Source organism: Ostrea edulis, chromosome 6 (assembly GCF_947568905.1).
Source record: "Ostrea edulis chromosome 6, xbOstEdul1.1, whole genome shotgun sequence".
In the NCBI taxonomy this organism is placed as follows: Eukaryota; Metazoa; Mollusca; class Bivalvia; order Ostreida; family Ostreidae; genus Ostrea; species Ostrea edulis.
Window position 1 is genome coordinate 54,816,775 of NC_079169.1, and position 22,027 is coordinate 54,838,801.

The 22,027-nt window shown below is 35.2% G+C and overlaps 2 protein-coding genes across 4 annotated transcripts in view; one reads left to right on the top strand and one right to left on the bottom strand.

Moving 5' to 3' along the window:
- LOC125683486 (NADH dehydrogenase [ubiquinone] flavoprotein 1, mitochondrial-like) overlaps positions 1-835 on the bottom strand; it is an 18,406-nt gene extending 17,571 nt beyond the window's left edge. Inside the window, exon 1 of the mRNA XM_048924710.2 lies at positions 695-835. Coding sequence (XP_048780667.2) covers positions 695-740 — 46 coding nt within the window. The 5' untranslated portion in view covers positions 741-835. The remainder of the gene's footprint in view (positions 1-694) is intronic.
- A 2,939-nt stretch (positions 836-3,774) lies between these two features.
- LOC125683487 (uncharacterized) lies at positions 3,775-20,252 on the top strand. Of its 3 annotated transcripts, none has more exons than XM_056140068.1 (8): positions 3,775-3,829; positions 11,997-12,129; positions 12,321-12,593; positions 15,523-15,642; positions 15,802-15,923; positions 16,587-16,665; positions 17,091-17,186; positions 17,402-20,252. In XM_056140068.1, the coding sequence occupies exons 2-8, from the start codon at positions 12,124-12,126 to the stop codon at positions 17,870-17,872; spliced, it is 1,167 nt and encodes a 388-aa protein (XP_055996043.1). In that variant the 5' UTR covers positions 3,775-3,829; positions 11,997-12,123; the 3' UTR covers positions 17,873-20,252. The 3 variants fall into 3 exon arrangements, with proteins under 3 accessions (XP_055996043.1, XP_048780669.1, XP_048780668.1); XM_048924712.2 differs by lacking the exon at positions 3,775-3,829 and adding an exon at positions 6,698-6,832; XM_048924711.2 differs by lacking the exon at positions 3,775-3,829 and adding an exon at positions 9,957-10,848.
- Positions 20,253-22,027: the final 1,775 nt, after the last annotated feature.

The following is a 22,027-nucleotide window of genomic DNA, read 5'->3' on the forward strand; positions in this document are numbered from 1 at the left end:
CTTTATTTACTGTGGGATTTACTGTGACCATGTAAAGGTAAGAAATGCATGTTTCATTGTGATAGGGAGTTAATAGGATGTCTAAGGCAAAAAGTTGAAGCGGACAAAAAATTCAGTTTAACCCATTTTAATCGCAACAAGCAGCCGAAGTTCAGGCAAGATTTCCCGAATCACTTTGGTGACACTGGAGAGATTCGGAAGAGGTGTCAGTCCAAATATCCAGCCTCGACGAATCTCACTGAGATTAAGGCAAACATAGCTAATTTTTCCTACCAACCTATTGTTACTCGAACATAGACTCATAGCTACAATTATGAATTTCACTTTTAGGAATTTTACCTCAACTGTGGATCTATATATGCATTTTTCTTAATTTCAATAAATTGCCGATTTCTGTGGGCCGAGTTACACAACACACTGATTCATCAAATTAAAATGTAATTTACTAATTATATTTATTCTCAATTACATTGTACGTTATGTCTTACAGTACCGAATGTTGCATATCTTTTTGTAACCAAACAGTGTGATAAAACATAGACCTAAAGCAAATACTTTATGTCTACGGATAACGAATATTTAGAAAACAGAGTAAATTCGGATAAATTACTACAGTTTTCAATGAATAATGTTGAATATCGAATCGCCAAATCAAGCTATGCTGATTTTTTTTTTCAATTGCATATATACTTACTTGAAAAACAAGAAAGCGTCAGAGGTACTCGACTCAAGCTAGCCATATTTGCATAATTTCCTTACAACTGTCCTTCGAAAAGTTGTGTAACTAATAAGGTCTTCTCAACGTTTTGTAACATAAAGAGTAATTATAAAACCAATAACTTATAACATAAGTTTCCGGAATAAGGTGCAAAAAAAAAAAAAAAAAAAAAAAAAAAAAAAGGTTGCCTCGCAGTTCATACCCTCAAGTCTTTATTTTTTAATTTAATTTATTTATTTTTTTGTATTTACATTCTACTTTTATTTCACAGAAGAGACGTACTATATTCAAGGGCGTAGGAGAAGGAAAAAAAAGGAGAGGGCATTCGGGGCACGTGGTTCTGCCCCCTGTTTTAAAAAAAATAATAATATCAGTTACATAATTTATCATTAAAACTTAACTAAACTTATTCAAGGCCCGTTTCGTTAGCCTTATATGATATCAGACATTGAGCGGCGCGATATTCTATACTTTACCCATCTCTTTAGCTTCGATACATATTGTATATATGTACAGTATTTGTTTATATATCATTTTCATTCTGCCCCTTGATTGGAAAATAAAAAATATGTTCTATGTTCTATTGATAATTTACCTTTAGATACAGAAACATACCTGCTAGATTAGAAGTGCACGTAGTTTTAAATTGAGTACTTTGCCATTGGTATGAAACCCAACTATTGTTACAGACAGAATAGCATGATTATAGCCTGATTACATTGTTAATCGTCCTGGGGATAGTACTAGTAATCAAACTTTTTATAGATAAGTTTATTCCAATTTTGGCATAATGGGGTAACAAAACTATCATCAAAAATTTCGGATTTAAAGACGATTGATGCAAATAATGGATTATAAATATAAAATCCTTATTATTTTTTTTTAAATGAAAAAATGGACTTTTTTAATTGTAAATTTTCTATATGATGTTCAAAAGTTGAAATACATTACCCCTCCCAATACAACTATGCAACTTTTCCCCACTGTTTTGGACTTTATTGAGAAATCATGGGAATGAATTGCATTCCATACGATAAACTGTATTCATAGAAACAAAAATTTTAGTTTTCGTTTTTCATAATTTTTGAAAACAAAATTTGGTTGTAGCAAGTATCGTTCACGACAAGGCGGAGATCATCCTAAAAATTTATCCAATATAATTTCCATGTAGCAATGACGTATTTTGACTTAATTCAATAGTTATATTAAATACTTCAGCATTGATATAATCATAATAGTAAATAAATTAATTTATACATGTTTGACCTTTGCTTTTTCGTTGTTGTAATGATACATTAAAATTCATTCACAAGCCTATAGAAGTGATAAAGTTGATCACCAATCTAATTAAAATTATATCCTATGATCCGATCATCTACATGCACTATCGCTACACATAGGTGAGTTGATCACGATCATTTGATTCCATTGACTTAAATGCAATAACAAAAGGCTCCTCAATACACGGCATGCATAGTTAGTATGGCACGCCAAATTCACAAAAATGAGCTAAACATAGTTTCACAGTTGATAAACTAGGTTTATCGACTGTAAACTATAGTTTACGGACCGTAAACTATAGTTAACGACGTTAATCTATATTTCACATCTGTAAACCAGATAATCTACGTTTCACAGGTGTAAACTATAATTAACAATGAAAACAATCATTAGCGATTGCAAAACATAGTTTATCTGATAAATACGGTTTCACGATTGTAAACTACGGTTTACAAGTCTGAACTATTATTAACGAATGTAAATTATAGTTTACAAATGTGAATCTGTATTTATCAGCAAAATCTATTGTTAACGTTTATTTAAAGACAGATAAACTTGGATTAGCATTTGTAAACTATAGTTTACAACCGTTAAATATAGTTTTACGGATGAAAATTATAGTTAACGAATCGTTAACTATAGTTTACGGTCCGTAAACTATAGTTTACAGTCGATAAACCTAGTTTATCAACTGTGAAACTATGTGTAGCTCATTTTTGTGAATTTGGCGTCATATATAGTGATCCATGGATGTCCCCTGGTACCTTCAATCCTAGTCCCAAGCTACCTTGTGGTAAGTTCGGGAAAATCAAAGGTTATAGGTGTAAACCCAGATAGAAAAAATATGTACAGATGGATTTCATTCGCACAGATAATGTAATCGTCATGCAAGGGAGGGCATCCCTGGGCCCTGACAGAAAAATACCATTCCTATAGTTTAACTAATTAACAAAGAAAATGTTAATTTCAACAGTTTAAAAAGAAACCCAAAAAAACTGCTATTTTATAAATACATTGCACATGTATATAAAAATAATTTTGTGGATATTAGGGAAATCATTTCATACATAAAATAGAGATACTGTCAGCAAAGGAGTTATTGCCCTTGCCATGTACAAAATAAACTTTTTTAGAGTCAAATAGTTTACCGATTTTTATTTTTGTTTAAATATGCCCAATGAATAAATTTCCCCCAAAAGATATATTTCTATCATGCACAAAGTTAAATGAAATAAAGATTTTGAAAATCCTATGAAGTCACATGCATGGGAAGTTTGACGATCTATAGGGAAGCCGAAATCTTACCGTTTGTCATAAAGTTGAGTTGTTAGTTTGCCATTGATATTTATTTTCAATAAAATATCTAAGTATCATGAAGCAGACGTGGAGGACTCTGTGGTGTCTTTTATTTCCAGTTCATAGGGATCAGCCATGCAGAAAGAAAATGAAGTTTACGCGCACAGTACGACAGGGTGTCTAGTGGCCGCCTGGGAGTCCTGCATTTTACGAATAAAATCACCTTGTTTTCTTCATTTGTTTGAGTGCATGGTTGATAATTTGAAATTCAAAGGACTAAGTTTGATTGAATAGGCATTATGATGTTGATTGAATTATGAATGGGGGAATATATAACGGAAAGTTATTTTTGAGGCACAAATATTTTAACGACAGGGTTCTCTCTCTAAAATGATGCGTACGCAGTTGCGTACTTGCGTATAGACAGTCACGCGCCTGGGGATAGATCGAATCGACAGATCACATTTTAATTCGTGTTAGAATCAGGCCCGTGAACAGAGTACAGCATCATATATAGGAAAACGAAAGTAGAAGGTATGACGTATGCAATTTGTGTGTGTTTGAGTGCACAGAGTTTCCGGTCGGATCAGTTCACGGGCTTATAGCCTTTCCCGATAGATAAAACGTCGTCGATATATCTAATTGTCGAGTTAAAGGCCACTGCAAGTAATATTTTCTTGCAAGATCTTTATCTGGTGGGGACCTAGGATGCAGAGCGCCCAGATGATCCCTGTGATAGCAAAGTCTAGCACAGAATGAATTATATACGAAAAGGAAAAGATCCATGCGCATGTATATGAAACGCACATTGGCTTATCTTACATGTAACTTCCAAAGGCTTTACTGACAAGTTGACAAGGGTGGTCTGGTATGGGAGGAATTGTTCCTAGTTCAATACTCATTTGTGCAATTTCAAGTTGATGGAATTCATATTTTTAATATTGTAAGAGGTGTGCGCCCCCTTAAATCGCCAGTATATGATATATACTTTGAAAATTCATGGGAGGGGGGGGGGCTCGACCCTCCCCCTTAGATTCATGCATGATGATGATGGTCTATTGGAGAATATAACCCATTGTTATATTTGGTTTAATGAGTCTGACAAGCTTAAGGGGGGGGGGGGGGGGGGTATTGGAGGTGAATTTTGTTTGGAGATAAATTCCCTCGGTCTGGAGAGCTGCTGAGAAAAATAAAACCCAAGCTGAAGACAATGTTTTATTTTTCTCAACAACTCTCGAGACTGGGGTTATCTCCAACCATGGGATCGTTGGTTAAAATAAAATGGATATGGGGTTCTTTTCTTGTTTATTATCTAATTGTGTAAAACATGTATTGAATTCGGAAGGTCGGTGGTCTCTTCCCAATTACATTGTATCTGGGTTCTCTCTTCCACCAACAAAAGCTGCATGGGTCATTTTGATAGGCGATACATTTCTATTTAGGTTAACGACGATAAACGGGAGGGGGGGGTGTTAACGGAAATGTTGACTATAAAATACATTTAATAAACACAAACGTGGAAGAACTCGAAAATCCCATATTCTTGATATTTAAAACTGAAGGTGAAGATAACGAACAGTGATCAATCTCTTAACTTCTATCAGCAATACAAAATAGAGTTGGGCAAATACGGACCCCTGGATATACCAGATGTGTGATATCAGGTGCCTAGGAGAAGTAAGCATCACCTGTCGACCGGTCACACACACAGGCACCTGAAGCGTGGATAGCTTGTATAAATTTTATGTACATACGTACCCCCCTTCTAGAGTGACTCAAAATTATTTTTATACAGAACCGATAATTTATCCAAAATATGTTATCTCCCTACCGATCAACCGCATAAGTCGTTCTGAATAGCCAGTTTCTACCATCTGTATAAGCTTTTGAGATCACCACTTTTAAAATGCTAATATACATAGGCGAATCCAGGAATTTTTTTAAAGGGAGGGGGGGGGGGTCTAGCACTTGATCTTTCACGTACCCCCATTACCCCTATGCTGGTGTACATAACATCTTAAGGAGATCGTGTGACAGCCTTTCATACATGAGAATGCTTGATTTATTTATTACTTGTTTCCCAAGCTCTGATAATTGTAATCTCTATACTCCAACCTTATTTCGCAATGGAAAAAAAGAAAGAGAAAAAAGAAGCAGATTTAAAGATTACTCCCAGTAGGCCATGGGTCTAGCTCTGGGGTAAATGGTACAAAATCCTGCATTCTGAGCATTTCATGGCAGGATGATTCTAAGACATATCTTAAGATGGACATAGAAGTTCTCTTACATGTAAGACCATCCAACTAGGATAGACTTAAGATATTCTTAGGATAATTCTTTTAAAAGAAATGTAACATTACAGACCAATGAACGATAATAGTAGTGACTTCAAACTTAAACTTAATGACTTGTAAAATTGTATAGAGATAATACAAGCTGATTGTATCAATTTTTTTTTCCAAGTACATTCACATGTAATCTAAGTGATTGTCGTAATCCCTTTGAAGACATAGTCTCTCTGGATTCCCCTTCTTCCTAAGTTTTTTTTAAGGCCCCTACTGGGCAGTCTGCACTATAAATCTATACACCATTATCTTAAGTTTATCTTAGGACAGGTCTACTGATGTCTAACATAAGTAGAAGAAATCTGAAGGATATATCTTAAGTTAGGACAGATGCGATGGTCTCACTAATAGGACTAAGATACATCCTAAGATGGCTTCGATATGCCTGCAAAACTTCAATCAGTACTCGAGTAGCGACAAAACAAAAGAAATACAGGAGCGGATCGAGGAGCTGATTTTCATCAGATTGTCAGAACTTTTATGTTACATTCACGATTTTCCCCAAATTCAGTTTTAATGATCAAAATCTACTGTTTAGTGTGTCTAAAAGATTTCACATAAAAAGTAAGGTTATACATTATCACAGAAGCTCATTTTAGAGAGTTTATTATTTGTTTTGTAAACAAAGATTGCGGTATGTTATTGTTTATGAAATTAAAAAAAGAAATGGATATCGATCCAAGTTTATTAGGCCTATATCTTTTACAATTCAAGCATTTTTTGTGTCAAATGTGTCAAAATTTGTGACTTGGCAGAATTAATATGCTTTATACTATAAAATCAATGTTTCACTTGTTTGTTGGAAAATCGACTATTCGTGACGAGCCCCTGTGTAGTTCCTGGGCTGTGGCCACACCCGCCATGATCTCTTGATCGGGTAAACGGAATGATCCGTGGTCAAAATCAGTGTGTAAAGAACGGCCTCAATATGGTATGAATTTAAACATGTCACTAAAATGCTGTCTGACACTTGACCAATGTCAAATATTCCCGCGGCATGCCTCTCTTTACTAGTTCTCATGTGCACATAAAAGAGAACCAGTTAAGATACGCCATTTGGATGTCGTAAAATTACCATAATAATAGCTTCGTGACAACGACATCAACAATATTAAGTAGACTGATTTTTCAATTGAAATGCACGCTGCATACTGTTTTTTCATGGATATTTCTCGTTAACGTTTGAATAGTAGTAAGTATTTCTATCTAATTATATTTTTTACAAAAAAAATAAGACGAAAGTACAATATATCGGCCTATGAGTTACAACAGGTAACGTTATATACTAAGGTAATAGAATCTCAATACATGTGGTTTTCGTATTGATTTAATGTTTCAATAGACCATAGTGCAATGTTTATTCAACTGAATATACAACATCGCATAGAGCGAGGAAGTTTCTTGGATTTCAAACTAACACTGCATGTGACTGTCCATGATCGATGCACATGTATGCAGACCTGTAGGCTATTAAACAGTTAAAAGTTTTTGTACCTCAACTAAAATAACCTAGGGGGAAATCAGTAGGCCTGTTATTGGCATAAGCCCATAAACGTTTGAAATCATAGAGTTATAAACAAAAGTAGCCGTAAGTTTGGTCCTATTTGAAATATTGCCCAATTTCTTACTTCTATCAGGTGAACATGTGATAAACTTGTGCTAGCTATTCTCTGTAAAAGTAGGCTATGCTTGTCCACTTCTCTGAAGAGAATTTAAACTTGTGCCAGATTGCACATCATGTTTTTAATTTTCTGGGGTATTTCGCCCATAATAACCTCAAAACCCACAATTTCCAAAGTAATTAAAATGAGACAATACCACTAAATCAATAGCCTATATATAAAAGTATAGAATGTTGTATTTTCAAATCTATGGTGTTGATAAGTATATGCAATGGTTTGAATACAATTTGAATATATTTATATTACAAATTGCATTTTCCTCTATGAACCGACCAATTTCAACACGCAACACAATCCGTTCGTATTTACTATGAACAGATTATAAATTAGCTTAAAACATGCAACTGAGAGAGCATAATGATTTGGAAAAATACAACATGTGTTACAAGGATCTCGCAAGTTACACCTCGGATTAAGATTGTGAACTTACGTGGATTATCATCCCAATCTTGCAGTCTCCTAGCTCCAAAATACAGTGCACCGTGCAATGTTAATAAAAGGCAGGGTGAGACGAAGTGTGACGTCATGTCTATATGTTGACGTACGTCACAATACTACTGTGACAGAGGCTAGGAGTTCGTTTTATGCAACAAAATAGAACCAATGTAAACAAACGGTGTTTTAGTAAATGAATATAAATATAAGAAATGAACATCACTTTTGAGCTGTTCATGGTCAATATGACCGGATTTGGATTTGAGGTAAATTCTTTGTGAATTGCGCAATTTGCCTCAAATCCAAATCCGGTCATATTGACCATGAACAGCTCAAAAGTGATGTTCAATTCTTAAAACATTTATCATTATATGGTATGGAAATTGTCTTGACACCATATTGGATGCACTTTAAAAATAGATGTTTTTATATCAAATTTAGATGTGATATTTTAAAGACCTTTTGTCATTGTATGCAATATCCTATTTTCTAGATTTCCCATACTAATCAGTCATGGAGAACCATGAATGCTCTCTTCAATGCTATTTGCAGTAACAGATTGGTGTTGTGACTTCAATGTAATGTTTTAGTATAACAAATGCATCTTTTTGTTGTGAGTTTTGTTCAAACTCATGAATCTCTTCCATGTTTATAATCATGCATAATTGGTTATTCATATAGGTGTTTTCATGAAGAATATCCACCTCATCTAAAATATCTCTCCATGAATCAATTTACAATTATCAAGTCCTTCAAAATGATACAACAAATTTAGTGATCGTTGAAACATAATTTGATTCTGTTATGTGTTGGATATCTTAACATGGGTGTTAGGGTAGCGCAAATGTAGCACTCTCACTTCTCACCGCTGCAACCCGAGTTCAATCCCCGTGATCGGCAGTGGTTGTATGTGAGAGTGTATGGCGTTGCCCACTCGGACACGTGGGTTTCCCCCAGGTACTCCAGTTTCCTCCCACATGAATGACCTCCTAGTGCAAACATCCGTGCATCAAAGGACCCCAATGGAAATAAGCTTTTGAGCTTTCATGGGTTATCCTTAGTATTTATGTATATATTGTAGTATAGGAGGGAGAAAACCTGTGGCTGGACCGGAAATCGAACCCGGGACTCCTGCATTACTAGTCAGGTGCTCTAACCACTGAGCTATCCAGGCCGATATCCACGGTCCGTATAGCCCTAACTACTACAATCCTCCCTCCTTAATTTGTCTTTGCCCTCGAAAACACACACAACCCAGATGGCACCAAATGTAGTATATAGGAGAGAGGAAAAAATCTTTGGCTGGACCGGGAATCCAACCCGCAGCATTATTTTTTCACTATTTTACATTGGAGTGAATGATCTCACAACAGAGCTCGAAATTAACATATGCCCGTCAGTCTGTGACTGGTTAAAAGTCTGGCGGACTGACTGACATTTGTTTTAGTCAGTCCGATGGGACTGGTTAATTTTCTAAAGCATCATTTTGGAAAATATACTTATGAAATTTTATACACACATTTGGCATGCTTTGATCTGTAGATATCAGGCGAATTTGATTCGTAAATTATATAAATCCCACATTTAAGTGTTATAATATTGTCTGAGGCATATTCATTTTTTGAGTTAAATTTCATTTTAATTACATTAACGAAATATGTTTAATTATTTCTGAAAAACTGCTGGACTGGTAAATTTTTCTGCGGACTGGTTAAAATCATTCCCCATCAGTCCGGCTGGACTGGTGACATAAAATGTTAGCTTCAAGCCCTGCACAACAAACAAGAAAACAGTATGTAAAGTTGATCGTATGTCATAATTTCTTTTGTAAAACGCACCCCAGATGAGTACAGGACTTTGAGTAGATTTTTTTTCTTGTTCAATTTCAGCTAAGATTAACTAGCTCTTGTTGCTAACCAAGACAAATTATGTTCTACTGTACAATATACTTTGACAGGATAAATATATTTCTTAAAATTTAAAATTGAATGATGCTTGTAACATTCAATCAATAATCAAAGAGATAGCAAAATATAATCAGTCATAAGAAATTTAAAAATGCACGCAATTGTTAGATCTTAATCACATTAGCTATGTATATAGTTGTTAAAATTCTTTAATCAATGTCTTTCCTGACATCCTCTTTTAATTTGCATAGCATCAACAGTTTTTTGGGTTTTTTTTTTTATTTTCTTTCTATTAAACTTTGCAATTCCATTGGAAAAGGGTATAATCCAAGCATTTTTTGTATCATAATTTGTTGATTTGTTGTCACAAAATGGCCGGTCCAATCCTTGTCTAGTCTGTTATATTTTGAAAATTACCTGTACTACTTTCCATAAGAGAGAGTATATATGTATGAAGTACAGTACTGTCACCTCAGTATATAATGCCAGCTTTTCTCCCAGCCTATTTTTTTTGTTATATTGGGGGCACGTGGCATTATAAAAATTTGGCCATTTTAGTTCATCAATTTGCAGGGAAAAAATGTGGTTCATCAATTAATACATTATTTTCCTTTTGTGGTCTACATATTTGACAAGAAATGCAAATGCATGAAATTATTTTGTTTTAATTCTTAAAACTTTGTTAAATAGTGGGATGTTCTGCACTTGTGCATTTTGGAAAACACATATCAACATGATTAGCGGTTGACAAACACATCAATGGCTGCAACTTTCTGTAACACAGAAATATCAATACACACAAAGGTCACAATTGCAGCACAAAATCTACAGCAGCCTATTTTAGTATTAAAAAAAAATCTCTGTTGTTTACGTTTGGGCAACGCTACTGGACAATTTCAGAGACAGCCATTACCGCAATTACCTATACATATTTATGACACATGCTAAATTTAGCTTCGTTACAATATTAATTCACCTGATCGACCATTTATGTATAATTATGGCTTCTGATCCCAGGTTGTTGGCATTGCTATCTGGGGAGGTATATAGATAAATTGACCTTCCGTACCTGAAAACTGGTGGCGGATGGCGATAGGCAGTTTGACGTTTTTCTGGAAATCCATTCTACACATTTCAATGACAGTATACGGGGGTGGCGATATAACAGCTGGTGATGTACCGAGGTGACACTGTATATGCTAAGATTGACACAAATGAGATAATTTTATCGTGTAATCTATAACAAATCATTTGTAATTTCAAATCAAGATTACAAATTATTTTGCTATAAAATTAGAAATATAGAAATTTCTGCTTGAAATCGATGAGCAAATCTTTTTTTTTTTGAATTGTTACACCTGACATGATCTTGAGACTCTGAGAATATGCTTTGAAAATCGATCTGTACAATTGTATATATACAATTAGCATCAATTCTAACAATTGCCATTATTATTTGCTTTAAAACACGGTATTCAATATTTGGCCTAAAACAGCATGTGTCATTGATCTGGCACAAAATACATGACCAGTTATTATATAAGTGGGTTCAACTTCCATTTCCACCACATGCAATTGTCCTGTTTTACATGTATTCAAGAAAACATGTACATTATGCAATATGTATATTGAATAATTTTTTCCAATATCATGAATGGAAAATACAGTAAAGATAAATAAAATGGGAAGCAAGCACTTCTGATCGCTACAATACTGGTCCAAGGTCACTGACCAGGTAGTCATCAATAATTAACAGGTGCTAATACTTCAGGTGCAACAGACCCTTCTTTATGTGCTTTGCATCCTTCCCTAAAGATCTATTAACCATTAATTTTGAATATCTAAACACCAGTATGTTACTTTCTGTCACTGGGATCACCATGTTCCGTCCTGGAAACTATCTATATTGTTTTACGAGTTGAGTCTGGCTAGGTAAAATAAGTAGTCCTTTCTGTTTCAAGTGAAAACTTTCCTGACTTTGTGATCACTACCTGCACAAATTTATTAGATTTAAAATCCAAGAAGATTTTAAATGTTTGGTTGGCAAACAGAAATTGAAGTGCAGCAGATAATCATGATCTGAGTAATTTGTTAACCAACACAACAGCATGAAAATCTCAAGATTGATTTTGAAATTCTCAAACCTAATGCAAACACTGTACCTGGTCAGAGTAAAATTTGCTTATGTACCTGATATTTTCTAACCATAGTATAGTGTAATTATGACCAGGTAATAAGTGAATATACTGTACTAGGATTTATGAGATATTGTCCGATATGATACTATAAATGGATTTTTTTTAATGTTTTCATTCGGTGTTTTTGTTGACAGCTTACCAGCAGCTCGTCGTGATGTGGTGTATGGAGTAACATTTAAGAGTGGAGTTGAGGAGCAGCAAGACTGGTCAGCTCTAACCAGAGAACAACTTCAAGAGGAAATTGAAAAACTGACCAAAGCCATGGAAGTTTGTATTATTTTGGATTTTTTCTTATACTATTGTATCTAAAAGTATAAAAATCAAGTATAACAAAATAGAAATGGATATTTTTTTCTTTGGTTGAAAAGGAATTCCACCTTGTGAAAAACATGTAAGTTCACTTTAATCTTTGTGAATTATATGAGTAACAATGCGTAATCTTCTGTCATTGTGTTTAGGTCAACCCCGGTCAGTATGAGAATTTGGCCAAGATGACAAGAATGGCTGCCCCTTCCACCCCCATTACCCCATCTGCCAACAAGGCTTTCACTCCACCTGTAAAATTTCGCAATGTTCGCCCTCCATCAACACTGCAGATGGGAAATCAGAAACAGAGCTTTTACACGGACAGTGACACAGATCACACAGAGATGACCCCACGACCTCCGAGTTACCGTAGCTACGACAAGACAAAACAAACCAGGGACAAGTCACGGTTATTCTTCTACAGGGTATGTAGTCTACCCATGGTCTTTATGACACAGACGCTGCTGATTTTGTTTTAGTGTTAGGTTACGGTGTTGTCTTAAAACGTTTTGGTGAGATTGTGTCAGACTTACACTTTCCTAGAGGTCAAGGTCGGATATCAGTAACCTTGGATTTTATCAAAGATTTAGAGCAGACACTGTCATTGAATAAGTAGAAAGGGTTTAGAGGGTATATATATGGATAGAAAGTTAAAATAAGCAGGAACAGCTAGGGCTGAAGTGGCAGTGAAAATTCTTTGGCCCACTGCTCTTAAAGCAACACCATGAAGCTGACTAACCATGCACCATCATCTGCACCTCTTGCATTCAATGTACATCAAGAGATTAGTTCCATGACAGACAATCACATTATATAAAACACAGATTTCTAAATTAGAAGAATTCCCAACTGCAGTACTGAATTAATTTTGTATTTTTGATTGATTTTCCTTGCTGCGGTTTTGTGGATATTTGCTTTTCTTTAATTTATACAAGCTTTTGTCACTTTTTATTCAGTGATCCACACGTGGTACGTGCATGCAATATAGTAACTACATGTACTGTCAAATTCATTAAGCAAACAGTTTGATACTTTGTTAAACTTAATTTATCCAGAAAAGCATTTGATAAACAAAGCTGTACATTTTCAACACCTATTCTGCTTAGTAACTATTTGATTTTAACAATTTTTGTTGATAAAGGAATAGTTCAATGACAAAACAAGGTGTATACTTTAAAATTTAGTCAATTTAAGTTACGTTCTGGGTCACAAATTCAGTCGGGGTTTTGGGTAATTGGTTTAAATAGCCTGGCTGTTGACTGTTTGCCTGTTATATTGACATAACTTGTAGGTTTTAAATTTTACCATGTAGGATTATGGATGACTTGAATTATAAGGTAGTCATAATAAATACTGGTATTACAGTAAATACTGATAAATTAATTGTTGAATCACTAAATGTTTACAACATACTGCGCTTTCATAATTCTAAACAAAGAGAACTATGTAACTATATACAATAAAGATGTGGTACAATATATTCTACTGTATTTTGGCCCCAAAATATCAAGGTACATTGTATATTTAAATGATAGAAATATTAAAAGCGTTTTTAATGAGATGAAGATACAATGAAGGGAAATCAGTACATTATTACATCATAAATGTATCACTTATACATGTAGCAGTGTAATAAAAGATGGATGGAAAGCTGGCTTTGACCTGGTACGGTAGTGGTTCAGTTAGATCATATAGAGCACACCCTTCAAGCAAAAACATACATATAGTGTGAACAATTTATAATATATCAGTCTGTAGCACATATTAGTTTTGGTGTTGCTCAGACTGTGTCCATCCTCTTCTAAAGCAAACATGCTGATATTCTGCTCATTTTCTTGCATTTTGAAAAAAGTGAGGGAATTATGATGTTAAAAACACAGAATGCATAAATTACAACAATATGAATTGACTGCACATTTTTCAGTCCTTGTATGCATGTTCATCTTTTATAACTATCAAGTCATTTCATTTGACTCCTTTTTTATGGGTACAATAAATATTTCCTTGTTCTTTGGGTTTACATGATTCTTAGAATACAATGAATGTTACAAAGAAGTTGAATTTCAGCTTTTAAACTATGAGCATGATCAGAACCCATTGTTCTTCTGTGTGTTGATACTGGGGTTTATCACAGTGTGTGATCTGACAGTCTGGATGACCACACTGTGGTTTTCTGAGTTCGTATCAGCACCCTCTCTGTAATCTGACAGTCTGGATGACCACACTGTGGTTTTCTGAGTTCGTATCAGCACCCTCTCTGTAATCTGACAGTCTGGATGACCACACTGTGATTTTCTGAGTTCGTATCAGCACCCTCTCTGTAATCTGACAGTCTGGATGACCACACTGTGATTTTCTGAGTTCGTATCAGCACCCTCTCTGTAATCTGACAGTCTGGATGACCACACTGTGATTTTCTGAGTTCGTATCAGCACCCTCTCTGTAATCTGACAGTCTGGATGACCACACTGTGATTTTCTGAGTTCGTATCAGCACCCTCTCTGTAATCTGACAGTCTGGATGACCACACTGTGATTTTCTGAGTTCATATCAGCACCCTCTCTGTAATCTGACAGTCTGGATGACCACACTGTGATTTTCTGAGTTCGTATCAGCACCCTCTCTGTAATCTGACAGTCTGGATCACCACACTGGTTTTCTGAGTTCGTATCAGCACCCTCTCTGTAATCTGACAGTCTGGATCACCACACTGGTTTTCTGAGTTCGTATCAGCACCCTCTCTGTATTCTGACAGTCTGGATGGTTTTCTGAGTTCGTATCAGCACCCTCTGAAATTGATGATGTCATAATGCACAAATTAACCTACAGCATGACATTCAAGAATGCATATGCAAAAATAAAATCACTTTCATACTTTTGTCTTTTTGTCAGTGATTAATCATAAACATGTATTCAAATATGTATAAGGAGTATACATGTACAATGAATTCATCATTACTGCATTAACTTGAACCGGAGAGTTGAATCATGTCTCGTTTACAGACATGAACACTCAGACCAAACTCATCTCTCATTTGATCTGTCAGATGATCTTCACCTCCCAGAAGGGGGACAATATTGTTTTAGTGTGAATTCTTCCACCTCTCATACAGAATATGTCCGGACCATAACTTTTTTGTCTTTTGACATAGACCTTTGATATTTGGTATGTGGGTATACCATGATAAGACAGTGTGTCACGTACCAATTTTAATGGCCATTGATCTTGACCTTTTATGTAAACTATGGAAAATGGAAGGGGAGAACATGCTAAAACAATTCTTCCTAGTCTGATATATGCATGTGTATCGTTTATTTTTCTGTATGGCACTGTTGAACTTTTCTTTGTTTTAGGACCCTTTCCCTGGAGGTCCACCAGTGGGGGAAGAATTTTCTGTGGAGGGTCGAGCAAACCTAGAGAGAATGAGAAATAAAGAGATGCATCGAGAAAAACTTAGACAAGCTTACGAACAGGTAACTCTCAGGGAGAGAATTACGTGTATAGGAATATTTTTCTGCATTAACACTTGGGGGACATTCCACAACTTTTTTGCCCCAAATGTCTGGAAATATATACTGTTAAGATGATGTGCATGGAAAAACTTTTTTTCAAGACACCTTTATTTACAACAGGGCAACTACCCAGATAAGAAAAAGAGGGTGTACACCAAGAAACAACGCGACCAAAGACGGGCCCAGATTCAGATGTCGGGCCAATGCTACACCCCAGAGATAATGTCAGACATAGAAAACAGGTGAGATGTGTAGCTTGGTTCTGTCTGATGTAGAAATAGGTGAGATGTGTAGCTTGGTTCTGTCTGATGTAGAAAACAGGCAAGATGTGTAGCTTGGTTCTGTCTGATGTAGAAAACAGGCAAGATGTGTAGTGGTTCTGTCTGATGTAGAAAACAGGTGAGATGTGTAGCTTGGTTCTGTCTGATGTAGAAAATAGGTGAGATGTGTTGTTTGGTTCTTTCCAGACTTGAAGCACATCAGAATAATAAGGATTTCCTAAAAAAAAATCAGCAGAGATACAGTGCTTCTAGAGTTTATTTACATCATTTCTTTGCATTCATTTCTTCATGTGAAAAGTGATATCATACACCAGAATGGCTTGTGTGAGGCATCGAATCATAGAGGCATGTGTCTTGTGTTTCCATCTGTCTGCAGAGAATTTTTTGATATGGTATAATTTTGAAATCTCTAAATATGAGAACAATTTTTAATCTTCAGTATTTGGATAATGGGATTCAGTTTATTTAAGGGATGGATCCTAGAGGTGTGTATTGGTCCTAAAACTGGCCACCACCTGAGGGGAATAGTACTACATGAATAAAATTTATGCTTCTAGATAATGATACCAATAATTAATTAATACCATCATAATGCCATTAAAACCTTGGATTTGTTTTCTTTAGGTACCCTCCAAGTGACCAGGGATCAGACAGTCGGTGGCGTAGGAGCCGTAGTGGGTACTCCACCCCAGGGGGAAGCTGTGTAAGTTGCACTGATGAGGGACTGTTATCAAGAATTCCATAACATATATATGTTTTATTGTACCTCCCCCTATTGTACAAGATTTGTATATTTCATTTAGAACAAGCTGCATCGATATTTTCAAGCAAGAATAATTAAAAACTTTAATTAGTTTTATTCTTAAATAAATTTTCTTTTTCCTTTAAAATAAATCATGGTGCATATAATAGTGAAGTGCTATGCACATCCTATTTTGTTTTGCGTGAGGTATAATTTGTAATATCCAATGAATTGTTTTTTATTCTCTTTGCTGTGTTATCTGAAAATAACTATGTTATAACTGATATTTCATTATAAGCACAATCTCAATTATGACGTCTTACTGTACTGAGAGCATTTCAGAAAAACTTTCAACATTTCATCCTCTTTCCTTTCTTTCAACACAGGATGATATGAAGCTTGGTAGAAATATGAGAGCGGCTCCCCGTCACATCATCGATTCTATGGACGCTCTTCGATCAGCCAATCAACCCAGAGACAAGGTGGGCTAATTTGATTTTTCTGGCCAACATAAGCTATATTTGTGCATTTACTTGTAATTCTTTTAAGAGATCTTGTTTCCAATGATGAAAGCCCACCAACAAATCATTTTTTGTAGGTATTTTCTTGTCAGAGAAGAAAATTTTTCTATGGCTTCATTGAAAATTTACTGTCAATAGTCTGTAGAGCTGTACCATCTTAAATTTACAAATTTCAGGACAATATAGAAAGACTCAACAAACAACAACAGCTTCTACAGCAGCAGCGCGATCAGAGAAGGAAGTTTTTACAGGACCAGGGTCTCCGGGAAAAAGCCCAACTGATGGTGAATGAAGCACTGTTAGGCACGGAACTAACAAAACAGCGATCCACAAGGTCTAGTCGGGAAAGCCTAAACAGGCTAGGTCAGCGTTCTGTCTCCAACAATTCTCTGGCAAATGGCAATAGAGAAATAGAGAAAGAGGACAAGATGTCGGACAAGCTTGACCCTGAGCCTGAGGCGCCGTCTCAAGGTCGAATGTCAAGGTTGTCAAATCCAGCCTCGGAAAACACTAGTAAGAGTGCAGACTTTTTTGATAATGCCAAGATAGAAGGACAAGGGATTCTGAATGACTCTGACAATGCTGAAGAAAAAGATAAACTGATGTCTGCTATACGAAGTGAATTTCAGAGACTCAGTACTTCGTGAAAGATATTTAGAAATCATTTGTACTTATCTCCTCTCAGCTCATTGAGATTGCCAACTTCATTTGTGCTCATATTTTTATACAGGTAGTAACTGTATTACATGGTGCATTTCTATAGCATTTTCTTGAACAACGGAGTGTTTCCAGTGGATATAAAAAGTAGGACATGATACAGTTGTAGTGTAAAATTGTCCAACTATTTGTGATAATACCTTAACAAGATACATTACATGCAGGTAGTTACAGGTACATAGTTCATTTTTATAACCCCTGCAGACAAAGTGTAGGGGGGTGGGGGGGGGCTATACTATAATTACTTTGTCCATCTGTCTCTCTGTCCAGATATGTTCTGTAACATTGACTGATTTTCCCCAAAATTTTGTGACATGTGTATACTCTGTAAACCTTTGCATCTGGTAATAGTTATTTATATTTGAAGATTTTCTATGGATTTTTTTAATACTTGTATAAATTAGCAACTTAGAGAAGCAAGATGCTCATACTTGTAACAAAAATTTTCATAACTCGAGGGAGTGCCCTGATACCAGTCAAAATTCACATAGGTCACAAGGAGAAAATACGTATCAGGAACAATTTATGTGTGGACAATATATATTAGGAACAGAGAGACATGTGACAAAAAGACGGCCTATAACCTGTGGGTGTGTCCTAATCTTGTCTCTAGGTCATTTGGGGAAAAAAGTAATAATGTTTTTAAACTATATCTTTACAGTGTTGAAATAACTGATGCTCATCCTTGACACTACAATTGATTATGACCATAAGGTGACTTTATTCTCACCCAAGGTCATTTATTAATGGTCAAGGTAATAGAAATTCGAATAATTGTGGGATTCCAAATATAGCTCAGATTAGATGTGCGAGACAGAAGTATTTGTGACCTTTGGAATAGATTTGGTAGATTCTACAAATTTTTTTTTACAGTAAAACTTGGGTTTCATTTACATACAACTATACATTCCAAAACCACTGATTATAGTGTATTTTAGTGTGTACTTATAATTCTCATGTAAACAGTTTTGTTCTGTCAGATTAATGAACATCTCAACATGTTCTCATTACATTTCCATCTACAGAGGTATGTGTTAAGGAGGTATGCTACACCAGAGAAATTTGATGTAGATGAAAAGTGGAGGATATGTACAACAATATTTTGAAGTTGAAAATTTTCAAATTTACTTTTTTAGTCAAAAAATAGTTTTAGTAGAAGGTAATCTGAAAAAAATTTAAAACCCCTGCTGGACTCGAACCTGCGACCTACAGTTCAGCAGTCGGTATTCAAACCCACTGAGCTACTCGGCTAGGTATTTAAATGGAAAAGGAAAAGACAAATATTGCTGATATCGATTTTTTCATCCATGTTTTTAAAGGAAGTCAGCCATTATGACGATGTAGAGTACTACCTTAAATATCATTAATGTGTTGCTGCACCATTATGGATCGTGTAACTTTTAAAGTGTGGAAACGGATATAAGAGATAATGATCATATGAACAACTGAAGCATTCCAAGGATCATGTGTCTCATTTCTGTTTAGTTCTAATAAAATGTAGTGTTCAGACATTTTAAAATTTTGTACACAAGAGAACTTATATGTGTGTGATGTAGCTGGCCTTTTCAAAGTTCATACAGTCTGACTGCATTTTGGTCTCTGTCTCAATAAATATGTTTTTAGCTCTTGGACTCGAGTATTCTTGAATGAAGTTTGTCATTATGTTATTTTTCACATATTCTACTCTCTGTAACTTACAATTTATCTTGGCACAAAGCATGCCCCACCCACTATAAAGTGGAAGGTTTACTGCTGTGGGAAAGACAGTCATCCTAGGTGATTGATTAATGTCAAGGTCACTTGTAGAAATTCTTGTTTAGGCCAAAAGTTAGGGAAGCTCGTACTTAGCAAAGATTTTAATGACAAGAGGATATGTAACACATTTAGAGATTGGTATTCATTTGACAGAGTCAGAAGTTGATTTGTGATATTAAAAATGCCTTCAGAACTATTGTCCAAATATATTGGAAGTCATGATGGTAAGGGTCCGCTTTATGAGATTTACTTTTTATGTATGAACAAGAATACTTGGAGAAAATATGATGGCCATTATTTTATTTGTAAAAACTTTTCTTAACTTTGCAATTGTGTCGAGAAATGCTCATATCGATATCAATTATCTGAATCAGAGTGTGATAATTTATATGGATGTATAGTGACAATTGTTTAGAACTTTGTGATTTTTATACCTATGTTTGTAGCTGTGAGTTGCAGACAGTGCTTAATTTATTAGTTGGTTATAGGATGTTGAAGGTTTTACATGTACAACCAGTAGTTTATAAGACATGAAATAAAGAAATAGAATATGATTGTCATCTTTATATTAATTTCAGAGGAGCTGTGTGGTCCCATTGTAACATCATATTTAAATGGAATCAGATCAAATCATTTAGATATTTTTTGAAATACATCAGTCTACATGCACACTGTACATGCACTGGTACATTTAATGCAGATGAAAATTCATGTACAAAAGAAAGAGTATTATGATTTAATTTGAAATCTATAAATGGACATCAGCTAAGATCTAGACAGCTTTCAGTGCTATTTCTAAATGAAATGCAAACAGATTTTGGAGTGGAACTTTGTACACAATGGCTGTTTTTACAGGATTTAAATGGCCTAAATGTTAATGTGTGCCACCAGCTGTTGCAATAAAATGCAGGTGATACAAACTTTAACCTCAAACTAATTAAAACAGCTTTGAATGTATTTTATGATTAAGGGTCACAGAGTGTGTAGTTACATGACCAAAACTGAAGAAGAGGAAAGGATGATTTTTGTGTTTCAAATTCCTATGGGTTTACCTATTGACAATGGGTATAAGCCCAGCCAATTATGCTCAATTTCGATATCAGATATGTTTTCTTGAAATTGAGGGGAATCATTCTCATAGCTGCATTTAAGTACAGTCCATGTAAGAATTGATTTTGTAGAAAGGCTATTGATTATGGATGTGTTTCATGAAAAACTAAATAATTTTCTTGCTAAGTAAGAAATATATTATATACAGTAAAACATGGTTATAACGAACCTCCAAGGCCAGCACCAAAAAGAAAACCAGTTCATTATACCCAAACTTCATTATACAGCAAAACATGGTTATAACGAACCTCCGGGGCCAGCAAAAACTGTTCATTAAATCTAAACTTCATTATGCAGTAAAACATGGTTATAGCGAACCTCCAGGGCCAGCAAAAAAACCAGTTCATTATACCCAAACTTCATTATACAGTAAAACATGGTTATAGCGAACCTCCGGGGCCACCAAAGGCTGTTCATTATATCAAAACTTCATTATACAGTAATACATGGTTATAGCGAATCTCCAGACCAGCAAAAAAAGTTCATTATACCCAAACTTCACAATACAGTAAAACATGGTTATAGCGAACCTCCAGGGCCAGCAAAAACAGTTCATTAAATCCAAACTTCATTATACAGTAAAACATGATTATAGCGAACCTCCAGGACCAGCAAAAAAATAAACAGTTCATTATACACAAACTTCATAATGCAGTAAAACAAAAACACAGTTATAGCGAACCTCCTGGGCCAGCAAAAACAGTACATTATACCCAAACTTCATTATACAGTAAAACATGGTCATAGCAAGGGTATGATTTTTTCCTCTTTTCAGAGAAAATCTTCTGATTGGCTCAATTTTCGAAAAAAATGAAACACTCTGAGTTTGATCTAAAGTGACAGAAAATGAAATTTTCCAGGCAGGGTGAGGTGTTTCCCTCCCTTTTTGACCAGTTTTCCTCTGATTTCTGAGGAACACAGTCACAGCCCTGTCGTAGCGAACCTCCAGGGCCAGCAAAAAAACAAAAACAGTTCATTTTACCCAAACTTCGTATATGCAATATTTTTGTTTGTTATTTTCTTCTTATAGGGGAATGAATATCACTTTGTAAAATGCGTGAATTCGTAATAAGCGGTGGGTTTGGGTGTTGTTGTTTTTTTGGTTTTTTTCCCTTTCTGTATTTTGATGTTGTGTATGTCTCCGATATTGATCACCTTGTGTTAAGATTACGAACACAGAGAACTGACAGGGGCGTTTCCATGAACCCCTCCTCTTTGTG